This window comes from Lutjanus erythropterus, chromosome 22, assembly GCF_056507025.1.
Source record: "Lutjanus erythropterus isolate fLutEry1 chromosome 22, fLutEry1.hap2, whole genome shotgun sequence".
NCBI lineage: Eukaryota > Metazoa > Chordata > Actinopteri > Lutjaniformes > Lutjanidae > Lutjanus > Lutjanus erythropterus.
Window position 1 is genome coordinate 12,994,821 of NC_139338.1, and position 13,179 is coordinate 13,007,999.

A 13,179-nucleotide genomic window follows, 5' to 3' on the forward strand; every position below is an offset into this window, starting at 1 on the left:
CATATTATTGTATTTTATGTCTTGTATTATTGGTCTCTCTTCACCTCCACACACTCATATTTTGAGTGTTATTCATTGGCCAAAAAAGAGACAAAAGGCATAATAAATAAAGTTAAAGATGAATTTGACTGATTGTTTTTTTTTTTTCAATAGATATTGCAAAAATATGTGGATAATTGTGTTATCATGAAAATCTGATATCATGACAGCCTGATTTTGGAACTTCATCCATATGAAGTACTAAAAGGCAGCATATCTTGGCCTCTGCTGTTCTGCTTTCAATATTTCTTGATTTATCTGCGGTCTTTTCCCCATGGGGTTGTTAGGCAACCAGTAGAAATTCCAGGAAGTCATTACCTGTCGACACAACCACATTGAGGTGTTTGGGGTCAAGTTCAAGGTTAGAGAGTTGTATTCAACTAGGCTGACATCATGAAGGCCCTATGTATAAATATATCAGTTACATGTCAGAATGTGATTGTGCACAACAGTCCCTTGGACCACACTTTCTTTTTTTTCCATGTGCTTATAAATCAGCAGATCATAAAAACCAGTGTGTGCAGTGGGGGAGAGCGAGGGTCTATTTTTAAGAATAATAGGGCGTGCTTTTGAACAGGTGTGGAGCGACTCCTCCAGACAATGGGTTTGGCTCACCTCACTGTACTCACAGTAAATCAATGAGCTGGGACCCACATTCAGACAGGCTATTTCTGTCCCTGTGGTTTGGTCAGCTGCTGGTTGGGGAACATTTTTTATAACAATGCTTCTGAGGAGTTTGTCTTGCTTCTGCACTCTCAAAAATAAGGGTTCTTCCTGAAGGGCTGAGGTTCTTTTGAAAGACTAAAGGTTCCATTAAGAACCCTTTTCATCCACAGACCCCTATTTGGAATAAAGAGGATTGTTGAAATGCTTGAGGCAGAACCATCTAGGTGGGTTCCACATCAAACCTTTGGAATACAAAAAAGTTCTCTGTAGAATGCCCTAGGTGGGTTCTAAATGATACCCTGGAACACAAAAGGGTTTGCAATAGAACCCCTTGGGTGGGTTTTAGATAAAACCGTGAGATTATAGAAGGGATTCTGCAGGGCTCCTTTGGAGGGTTCTAGATAAAACCTTTCGAATACAAAAGGGTTTGCAGTAGTACCCCACAAGTGGATCCTTGTTAGCACCCTTAGAAGGTGGAAAGGTTCTGGATAGAACCCCCAGAGAGGGTTCTGGGTGAAACCATTGTACCACAGATGTTTCATATGCTTTTAGGAATAACTCTTTATCCTGGGCTCTAGGTACTACTGTGAAGGGGTTCCAAGTGGAACCTTTATAAAAAGTTCTACCAGGAACCTATGGAGACAAGCCAAAGAACCCTTTATGTTTAGTTAGCATCATCATTTTTAAGAGTGTATTCCTTGTCATAAAAACAAGTTTATACCAGGGTTTTGGTAATAAAAGTGACCTTTTTGATGTATTTGTTTAACGAGTGATGTTGGGATAAAGACAATTATGTCCACATCCACCCTCCCTCCTCCCTCTGCCTGGCTACACTCCTGTTCTTTCTTTCCAAGCTGTTTCAAAGGGCCAGCTGCACATTCAATCCCTGCATGCCATATTTACACTTTCCTTGTATATGGTTACTGTCCAAAGTCATGCTTCAGTTTAAGTTCTGTTACATATGTGCTCATATTCACACATGCGGTGCCTGGAGTCCCTGTGTGGTTGTTGCTTGTGTCATCAGATTGAGCAGCTGACGTCAAAGGACGAGGAAAGAGACGTGAAGAGGAGAAAGATAGAAGAGGAGAAATAGAAGAATACCATCTGGTTGGTGGAAAGCACTGACTGGAAACCCAGAAAGAATTCACAGTGTACGAGTGCTGTCATGGCTGGGGTATTAAACGTGTATTTGCTTTAATGCACGCGGTCAGTCCCCATTTGGCTCAAACTGTGAAATAATACACAGTCTGACAGTGGCAGGAATGTTGCGGGTGCTGGTTTCGGCATTAGGCAGCATTAAGTCAAAGCCCAAAGCATGCTACCAACACAGCAGTCTCAGGGGCGAGCTTAGCACCTTCTTCGCCAGCATATGCAGTGCTCAGATCAGAATACATCAAAGAAAATCCATCATAAAATCTTTAAGAGTCTACTTAGGCAACGTCTGAGCCAATTTAATTCAGCATTCATGACTTTGTATGAGTAACAGCGAGTTGTTAGATCATGCAATATGGGTTCGATTCAGCAAAACTCACTTTAGTTTTTCAAATTTATTAGAAAACGGAACTCAGATTAATTTAAAAATGCAAAATATTAACTGTCTTTCAATGATGTTATTGATCTTTTTGCTGTCATGCACACAGAGGTCATGGTCTTACCTCCTGTATATCCCTGAGGAAGAGTTGGGATTATTCTTTGACATCCAGACAGAGACAAGTTCAATCATCCTCCCAACCATAAAGCACACTTAATACAGCCCTGTCCATCATGTGACCGCATATCTTTTCTATGACTGGTTAGGATTGTCAGTTCTATTGTTGGAGGCATGAGATGAGTTATACCTGGAGAGGAATGCTGCCTTCAAGTGCTCCTTGCAATCTGCCACATTCGAAGCCCGAAATTGGAAGTACAAACTTGTTCCACCTCCAAGTGTTATTTGGCTGGAGATAAAACATTTCTTGCAAAGTTGTTTTTTTTCGTTGTTGTTTCTTTTGAGAGTTGGCACAGCACTGGTTTGAGCTGAAGTCGAAGTATGTAGCCCGAGGTAGAGGAGGCATGCAACAATAGTTCTGAAATCATTAGTTACTGTCTTGACTTTCACCATCAACCTTCTACCACAGCGTGGGCACTTTGTTATGGTAAAATCCTTCAGTCAAGTTCATACAGTTCATTATCTCAGTGTTTCTGACAGCACTTGAAGGCAGCACAGGACTTGGCAATGGGCCCTCAGTCTGCCCTTTTAACCTATATGCTTTATATAACATATCATGACATATTCTGTTATGTATGAGTAGGGCTGCAGCTGGTTATTGCTCTTATTGTTCAGTTAATCTGTTGATTATATTTCTAATTAACTCTGATTCATCTTCTGATTTACAAAATGTCAGAAAATAGCATGTTTTGTCCAACTAACAGTCCAAAAACCCCCAAAGATATTTAATTGACAACTATACAATACATAGAAAAACAGAAAATCCTTGCAGACACTAACAGCAGAAAAACATTGTCTCCAGCTGATGATGTGTCCAGATTGTTGTGGTGATGTTCAGACATCATCATTGAAATTATGCATTTTAATTCAACATTTCTTTTATTTATGTGAATTCTTGAGGATATTTAGATATAAACATAACCAGATTTACACATTTCCATTAAAAATGTTTGCCAGTATCCCTGCCTCCGAGGCCCACTGGATGGCATTCTGAGGCCCCCCAATGGGCCACGACCCACTAGTTGAGAATATATGTATATATAGCAGAGTGGTGAAGTTATGGAAGGAAACTGAACAATGTGGAATACCTCAATGTCTTTATTGCTGTTGTTGAGTCAAGGGTACAATGTTCAAAACATTCATCCAGTTGGAAACTGCCCACTTGTATGACATTGGGAGTGTTTAGAGAGACTACAGATAGTGTGTTTTGCATAGGCTTAGCGCTACACAAACAACAAGTGTCTGGTTAAACATGGAAATAAAAGAACTTTAAAAAAACATAAAATGGACACAAAGTTGTAGAAAAAAAAAAACAATACGGCATTATGAAAAAAACCCATAAATGTCACATTAAATCACACTTAAAAGTATTTTGGTCAAGCTCCCCTGCTCTTTTCAGGAGCCGTGGAATGTGATTGTCAGACTTTCGAGCAGTAAGATCGATCAATTTAATGCCCCGGCAAACCGTTCATATTATCAAAGCTTGCGTCGCGCAAAAACTACGAGGGAATGTGCTACTTAAGACCACGTCAGTGAAAAAGAAACATGAAAATCACAAGTCTTAATATCATACTGAGTTGCATTGAGGCTTTCATGTACTGTACCTCAGCTGTCGTAAATGTTTTCATTGCAATCATAAGGCCAGAAGAATTACATAGTGGTAAATATCCTTGTATATCTTGCTATATGCTTAGGCACCCTGATTTTACTTTGTATGCCCTTAATTAGAAACTTATCGCTGAGCATAAGAGTGTGCATAGAGGCAATAAAGAAGTAAAAGGTAGATTTAAAAAAAAGAGGGTTGGTTTGCCGATTTCCTACATTATAAAACCTACAGCTTTCAAGCAGCGAAGGCACCTTGTGCACCTGCTTTTTAAGAGGAATGTCTGAAGATTTTAAAGTGATCCAACAGGTACAAAAGCTACAAAAACAGCTAGAAATAGAAAAAGGACAAAACACATTAAAACATAAATAAAATGACATGAAGGATAATAAAAGTCGTAATGGCCTTCTGAATATTCAACACTCCTATCACCGCCGAAATTAACTGCCTGTTGGTGAATAGTTTCTGGATACAAAAAAAGCAAAAAATACCTTTTGTTATGAGTATAAAGATGTTATATAAGATACAGTATGATAGGTCATATTCAAAACATCACATGTGCTAACATATATTACTCAGACCATTGCTGCACTATTGGTAAGACATAATAAAAGTGAAATCAGCTAAATTCTAGAAGTGCTTATATTTCTATCCTGAACTGGTGAACGTTGAATAAAATAGCAATGTGTGAAGCTTTTGCTTTAAATATAAATAAAAAAAAGAGATGGAAAGTGTACTGTTTGAGGGAGAGAACTGATTTCACCCATCTCTTTGGAATGTTTTAATCTACTCTTTCTCTATCAAAACTGTCGGCATGGAATACAACAATAAATCTAAATTTAATTTGTTTGTTTGTTTTTCTTCCTGGCAGGATTGTATTAAGTAATTGGTTAATAGTAATTACAAATGTCCAAATTTCACAGCATTTTGTTTCTTTTAGAAAGCAAAAATCTTTGTGCAAAGGCACTACACGTGGCAACCGTACAAAAATAAGATGCTGTTTTCGGTACAGTGCTCGGACAGCGTCTCTCCTGTCCCTCCGTTTTTCATGGGGTCCCTTCTCGGGATTGTGGTCATTATATTTGGTTCTTGAGACAAAGTCAAAGGAAGAGTCTTGGATTGTCGTGGTCCCCAGCTTTAGTGGCTCCTTCGAGACATTAGTGTCCCATACCTGGAGAGAGACACAAAACGAGTCCATCAGTGGGTTTATAAGCATGCAGACAGGTGTGGGTTCATGACTCTGAACTTGTGACACAGAAGGTCAAACCGAACAACAAACACCACAGTGAAGTGTTGAAGTCATACAGTTAACATGCAGTTTACAGGCCACTTGATGCCTGCTCTATTAAACGTAACAGAAAAGACCCCCGGCCCCTGTTATATTATTTTTTAACACAAGGAATCAAAATAATCTGACTGCTCTTAGTATGTTTCTGGGTCAAAATTCTTAAAGTTGTTATTCCTTTCACAAGAGTGCCTTTGAGAGGGATATTTTTGGGGTAGTTTGCTTGATTGACAGATCTACTACACTGCTTGATTGCCCCACTTTAGCTTCACCCAACTTCACCCACTCCAAAACTTGCTCAAGTAAAGACTTGGTGGCTCCACGAGACTGATAAAATGGTGGCAAATCAGACTTGTAAATAGCTGAAAACTATGCGTGACAGATGTTTTTTTTAGGTGTGCTAGCGGCGGTATCGGTCATCAATTCAATGGATTGACATGAAATTCTGTGCAGACATTCATGTTCCTCTAGCACCACCATGAGGTTGACATTTTCTGTCATGAAATCTGGTTCAACCTTTCACATCCTCCTTAGAGACACTCAGATGTTGTGGCGATTAGGTTGCGTAACGGTGTGGGGGTGTTTATTTGTGCTTTGAACATAACCGCTGTGAAACAATCAGAAAATAATGTTTTATTTCCCTTACTCACTGGCTTTCTTGCGACCAGCGCTCCCTCTCCGTATTTAGTCTCTACCTTGATAGCTCATCACTTTGCTCCCTCTCCTAATCACATGGACACAAACCAAAGGGAGCTTCTTAGTGTTGCTAATTTGTAGCATAATCTGTAAACCAGACTCAGATGTTAAAGCTGGTTATAAAAAAAAAACAAAAAAAACAAACAAAACAAGCAAGGACACAAGTGGGAGAGTATCATGGTTTGGGTATAAACTCGGGCTGGATAGCGCCATTATAAGGTATTTCAGGCCGACTGTGGAGCAGTCTGATCATCAGCTTACATGATCGGCCATCGCAGCGTGACATCAGGTTGCATTTCTCCAAAACCTGACTCTGTTTCAACTTTTCCGTTGCATCCTACCACATGTTTTTTCAGCATTCCCAAATCCATTCCTAGGTTGTCAAATGCTTAAGATGAGACCCAACAATCAGTTATCTTACCAATCTGTGATTGACCAAAGTCCTCTGTCATGAGTTAAATTTTCTAAAAGCCTGAAAACAGAGCAGAGAGGAGGAGCAGAAGTCTAATTTTCTCTCAGACCAATTGCATTACATTATTATTAAGGGTTATTCTGGAAGATTTGCCCAGTGACACCAGAAATAACCTGCCTACCCCAGCTTGAGCACCTAAATTGAGATGGTGAGCAGTAATGTGCCTCAGCAGAGCCTCATAGAGCTGCTAACATGGCTGTAGCCTCTGAGCCTACCAACGATTTACTAACAGGGGCCAGTTTGACGACCTGGCACCTCAGAGCTGAGTTGGCAGCAAGCTTCACGGCTAACCAAGCTAACTAGCTAGCGCCAGCTAGTCCATCACCAGCACTGTAAATCACTGTACTGTAGTCTACCATCAAACCAGACATTTAATGACATCTTTACAACAAGGCCAAATCAGGAGGCTAAAAAAAATATTTAACTTGAAAATCATCATTCAAAATTAAAACAGGAAAAGCGATTTAAATTTCCAACTACACTATTTCCAAAATGGTGAACATTACTTTGGAAGTCCTCTATTAGATCCAAGCATGTGGAGAGTGTGAAGCCGTGTATGTGGTCCACTCTGGTGTCAAATCTCTGTGAGGTCCTGCAGCCAGCTACCAGCAAGAAATACAAAATCTATACAAAGCCCCTGTCATCCTCTGTCACACTGTGATGGTGTGCTAATCTCCAACATACCAGCTATTAATCTGACAAACCGGCCTGGCAGCACTCAGCGAGGCAGGAGCATGGTCGGAGCGGCAGAAGTGGATGTGTACATGAGTGGAAAAGCTGAAAGGTTTGAGTGGCGTCGAGATGGCTGCCGAGTGGGTTTATAGAGGTGAAATTGGTGTGTGCCTATGTGTGTATGATCCTGTGTGCTGAATAAGCGACACGTTACACAGACATGTATGGAATCCCTCAAGGCCAAAACGTCTCTTCTGCCTGCTGGCGGAACAAAAGGAGGAGGAGGCAGCACTCATATTTGATTTTAAAATAGTAAGCAATGTTTAAATGGCATCCTAAAATACTGTGGAGCAAAAGGCCAAACGGCAAACTGGAAAACAGCAGGGTGGACTGTGATAAGGTCAGATATTGGTTTTGAGACACATGGTGTCGTATAAATCAAACAGCCAGTGACAAGATTAAACACATAGCAGGAGGGTTACTCCTTTGATTCTCTGCAATAATTCCTGTCCCATCAAAGTGGTAGGACATTTCCTACAGAACACAACTGACCCTTCCTTAGTCCCACCCCTTTTTACTCTCTGCTCCAATAACAGATGAGCAAACTTGGTACTGTGGTCAACTTTTTCTTTTCCTGTAAAAACGTCATATATAGTTACCAAGCTTGCTCAACTGTCATTGGAGCCTGGAATGAAAATGGGCGGTACTTATGAAGGGTCAATTAGAAATGTTTGCTGGTGGGAAGCCAGTGAGGGATCACATGTTTTTGCTACACCGGCTATTTCTGCGGGTGGGTTGATACGCCTGAACTGGTGCATGTTATGCCTTCACGGCTTATTGGTTAGTTGGCACAAGAAACAATTAAGCCAATAGCCAATGAATTTTTATGCAAAATAAAAAAAAACATTGAAAAAGAGTTACTGGAAACACCTTTTACAAGTAAGTTCAAATCCAAATTGTCTGGACAATTAGATGAAAACGCGGCTTATTTGAAAATCTACTTCCCTGTCTCTTTTTTTTAGAGTGTCTATCTTCCCTTTTATCTTCACAAATATGTTTTGTCAGCAAGTAGGCTTTTAAAAACATGTTGTCACCGTTGGGTGAAAACCTCACAACTCATTTTGGTCATTTCCATGTTTTTAATTCAACCAAAGGATTAAGCACTCTTTTATGGCTTGAAAAAATCCCCTGTCTTTTGGTTTCTGAAGGCAATTAGAAAAAAACCCACTGTGGCCAAGCTAAGAACAAGGCGGTATTTCTTAGGTTTGGAAAAGTTGACATTTTAGAGCCACAAGTTCGCTCGACAACTGCAGTATGCATGCCCACATGCCTGCCCACCCATCTGTGTGTTTTCTTGCACACACATTCACAAGCTCTGCAGTCACAAGCTGACACTTGTGGTGCCTTGTAAAAACTCACCGTTGGCGACTGATTTGGTCTCCCCTCTGCCTGCCACCTGCAAGACATGAAGACAGGGTGGTAACAAGGTGGCAAAGATGCAGACAGATGCAAAACAAACCTGCGAAGCTTCCAGTCAAACCACGTCTGATCTTATACTCTAACCTATAGACACTCTTGAACCTATCCAGATCCTGTCCCCACCAGTCGTTACCCTGCTCATCTTGCCGCTCCTGACATCACAGCATAGCACGGTTAACTAATGACAAGGTCGCTACCCGCTACCTTTCCTGTCCAGGGCCCTTTTTGCGTCAGTGCAGACCACCGCCTGCTGCCCTCCAGCTCCTCTACTCAATGTGGCGGACCACAGCCTCCAGCCTGCACTGCAGCTGTTGGCTGCGGAGACTCCCGACTGTTCCACAGCAGGAAACAAGGAAGGAAGGAACTTTTACACTAAAGCAACTAGGGTGGGTACACTCTTAGAAATAAAGACGCTAACTAGAACGGTAAAGGATTGGAACCACTTGGAACCCTTTCAGATGAGCTCTTCTCAACGTAAAGGGTTACACCTACAACCCTCTGTGAAAGGGTTCACCCAGAACCCTCTGTGAGAGATTCTGTAGAGAACCTTCGTATGGTGTAATAGTTCCACCCAGAACCCTCTCTGGGGCTTCTATCCAGAACCTTCACAGGGTGCTAACAAGAACACACTTATGGGGTTCTTGCAAACAACTTTGTATAGTCCAAAGGTTTTATCTAGAACACACTCTGGAGGTTCTATAGAGAACTTTTTTTATATTCCAAGGGTCTTATCTAGAACCTAGACAGTGGGTTCTACAGATATATTACCCTTGATGAAAGAGTTCTTTCGATGAAAAGTGTTCTTACAAATAACCCTTGACAAACCCCTTCTTTGAAAAAGGGTCCTTCAGAAGCAAATGGCCCTGGGTAGAACCCCAGACCTTCAGGAAGAACCCTTTGGAACCCTTATTTTTAAGAATGTAGGTAAGCCTTGCTGAACTCTTTTTCTTTTTTTTTAAATGTCAGGTTCCACTTTTACTACGCAGCTCTACAAACACAGCTTTATCAATGTATACAAATAAATATAGAACAGTTGATAATCAGACTTGTTTGAAAGTGTGAGGTGATAACAGTGATTCAGTACCTTCAAACTGCCATTGCACAACTCAGCAAGGCGTCTTACTTGTAAAGAATGCTGTAAACAGTTTCTCCATTAGAGCAACATAAAGTCAAGTGAAGTTGGACTGAGAGCGGTGATTTGTGGTCGTCAGAAGAAGGAGCGGTGATGTGATACAGCCATTTGTGAAAAGCGTTCAGCCCGCAGTTGGACAACAGGCGCACTGTTAAAGGTTTTTTACGACACGGAATTTACACTAAACTGTAATCTTCTGAATTTTGTTGAGTCGGGTTTAACAAGTTATGGGTGTTAATGGAGTCAGTGGCGTAATCCTTTAAAATTGGCTTTGTTGATGTGTTCACTTTGTTCCTTTCATTTTACAGCACTTAGAACATCTGGCAGACATACTTTACAAGTTCCATTCCTTATTGCCCTCTGTGCATTTTGGAAAGATGTTTAGTGCTCAATATTTACAAAATACAGATAATTATATTCTCTAAAGTGTGAATTTGTGTGTGAAGGGACCAAAGGTAGGAAGAAACAAAGTACAAATACATATCTATACTTTATTTGAGTATTTATTTTTCTGACAGCTTTTTATTTTCACTCTTTATATTTTACATTACACAAATATCGGTACTTTCTACTCCTTACGTTTTCAAACCAGACACTTTATTACAGTTGTATACAGTTTCAATGCATTTGAGGGGAATTATTGTTTTTTTTTTTTTATTTTGCATCACACGCTGCCTTCTCAACATCAACACCAATTTCAACCTAAATGGGTGGGACTAAAACAACCTAAATGACATAACAACACAATAAATTATTTACTTTTACAAGTCTTTTTTATATAAATATCTGAACTTCTACTTGAATAAAGAATGTGTGCACTTTTTCCACCTCTGGAAGGGGCATGAATAATAATATTAAATAAAGAGTTAGCCAGAAATCACTTAAACTGTGTTAACACGAGATGCATTTGTCAGATCATAAATGTCTAATTTTGGAGAGAAACTCTTAAGATATTATCACAGCGTTTAAAAAAAGCAGTGTCCAACCACAGCAGAGCAGAGCACAGCTTTGCCAACAACAGACAGCAAAAAAAAGTCGACAGTGTGACAGCAGAGTGTGAGATCATTCTGTGATATGTGCTTTAAAGAAACATGGAACAATTACTCCTTTACCTCTCCAGGCTTATTCCAGATTTAATGGTGAGGTCAACTAGCTATGAGAGTTCTTTGAAAGAAAAACAAACACAAGTGATTGTTACTCCCATCGCCGCCATTACCAGGGTCAAAACATCGTGAGATTATTTTAATATTCCTGCGTTCTCTTGATTGACAACAACTGGAACGTCATGAAAAACCACGGGAAATCCTTCCAAGACCACAGACCATTTTGGCATAGTTAAAACTTCATCTGGACACACTCCAGGATGTGCAGTGGGGTGGATTTTCCCCGATGGGTGAGACTCTGGTACTCTGTATTAAAGGGTAACTTCAGTATTTTTCAATCTGGACCTATTTTCCTATGTTTTTCTGTGCAATGGGGACAACAAACTGGTCCAGTGCTGGGTGAGATAGCTGAAGCAGAAGTGAAATTAATACCCCTTCTCCATACAGATGTGCTGATGAGACTCGGCATGTCAGCAGCAGCTTGGCAGGGATTTGCATCTCCGTTACAACAGTCTTACTCGCTTGAAGGTGTGTCTTTAACAAGCGTAAGACGAGTTGAACAGATGTAACACAGTGAATAAATACTAATTTCCTTTAAATTCTTCACAATGGATGTTAGTCTGTTACTCAAAAGCTCAGGAAATGTTGAGTTTTCATCAGCTGCAGCTTAACTGGACTCCTATACAGCTGAAAATGAACATGAAACAGTAAATTAAAGCAAATGCCAGAGAAGGTCCATCTCAGGTGCAGCTTGCACATGAGAAGTGGTAATGGACGTCCACTAAAAAGGTTTGTTTTTGCCCTGATAGACTCAGACTGTCCAACACTGAAAGGATTCCTACAGAGAAAGATCTTTTTCAAAAGAGTAAGATATGTTTTGTTTAACCAGAAACAGCTGTTTTAGTTTCTCTCACTAAACTCACCAGAGTTTCTTAACAGAAGCAGTAATTTTATCATCGTAAAAAGACACTTCATTCAAACTAAACAAAACCAAAATAAAACTCACCAAGAACATCTTGGCTGCAACAATCAGCGACTCTGGTTGTTTGGTGGAAATAAACCCTTAATTCATCACGATGGAGTTTTATTTTGATTCTGTCACATTTGAATGAAGATGACAAAGATAAAATTACTGTTTCTGTAACAGACGTCTGGTGAGTTTGGCAGGAGCACAAAGCCATCTGTTTGTGATTAAACAAAAACTATCTTACTCTTTCTCTCTTTGAAGTGATCCTTTCCGTAATGCACTGTAAAAATTAAAAACTTTAAAAGAGTTTTTACAACTAATAATGTTTTGGTGAGAAAATTTAATTTTCTTCCTTAGGCAAATTTTAATCTTTGAATTTTAGGAACCTGAAATGTTTTTGGTTTTTTTTAACAGTTAAGTGAAGTCATTGAAGCGATGGTGAAGACTGGTAAATAACAATATTTTCAGCTGCAACCATTTAATTATCAAGCACCCAAAGGTTCACAGCTCACTGTGAACAATTTTTGTAGCGCAAGTCGTTTTGGGTTTTGAAAACTCAAAGATTTAAGTTCATCTAAAGTTTTCTCAACTTTTGAACTTACAATAAAAACCTGAGCCTGCCAGTCTTACAGTTAACAGCTAGCTCTCTCACTCACCACTTGAACAGTTTCAGAAATTGTTGTCCCCATTAGTCGCTTAGCCACAAAAACTTAGGATCCAGATTGAAAAATACAGAAGTTATCCTTTAATGACACTAGACAGGGAATAGTGTGAAATGAGTAATAGCTACCTTGGTCGGAGAGGCACCTTTGTTTTCCCATAGACTCCTCTTGTTGGTGACATCAACAGGCTTCAGGTCCTGTCAGAGAGGGAGACAGCAAACAAGAGAGCAAAGACGAAGCATCATATCAGCGGTGCTCAGAGTGCTCGGCATTTGCAGGTCAATTTGAAAATAGTCCGTCATATTGTGGCAAAGTGCAGAGTACCTGCGATGTAGAGGAGAGGAATGACAGAGGAGGACAGAGAGCTGGAGGAACGAGAGCAGAGGTTGACAGACACTATCGGGCAGAGGAGCGCTTGTCTAAGGGAAGTGGAAAATAGCACTCTCACCACGAGTCTGAGGCAATCCTCTTTCAAGACGCCCCGTCACAATGCAAAGTAAAAGTCAGGGAAAAGCTAACATTATTGTAGAAGTGGACAGCAGCATTATATGGCAAGAGAGTTCCAGTTTTTGAACTTTTTTGGTGGACAGACGCTCTTTTAAAGTTTCCTTTCATATCCACAGTCACTCCTGTTGTGTGTTACCTATTTGAGCCATAATCTGCTACATGGAAAGCTCTAACATAAATATTTGGGT

At 40.1% G+C, this 13,179-nt stretch overlaps 1 protein-coding gene across 6 annotated transcripts in view; it reads right to left on the minus strand.

The window, feature by feature from the left end:
* Window positions 1-3,493: 3,493 nt before the first annotated feature.
* Window positions 3,494-13,179, minus strand: part of cald1a (caldesmon 1a) — a 78,535-nt gene continuing 68,849 nt past the window's right edge. For 5 of the 6 annotated variants that reach the window (XM_084710758.1, XM_084710761.1, XM_084710760.1 and 2 more), the window contains 3 exons: window positions 12,613-12,681; window positions 8,561-8,597; window positions 3,494-5,187 (listed from right to left, as the gene is read on the minus strand). In XM_084710758.1, coding sequence (XP_084566884.1) covers window positions 5,174-5,187; window positions 8,561-8,597; window positions 12,613-12,681 — 120 coding nt within the window. In that variant the 3' untranslated portion in view covers window positions 3,494-5,173. Of the gene's footprint in view, window positions 5,188-8,560; window positions 8,598-10,864; window positions 10,917-12,612; window positions 12,682-13,179 lie in introns of all 6 variants that reach the window. The other variant, XR_014768967.1, reaches the window with a different exon arrangement.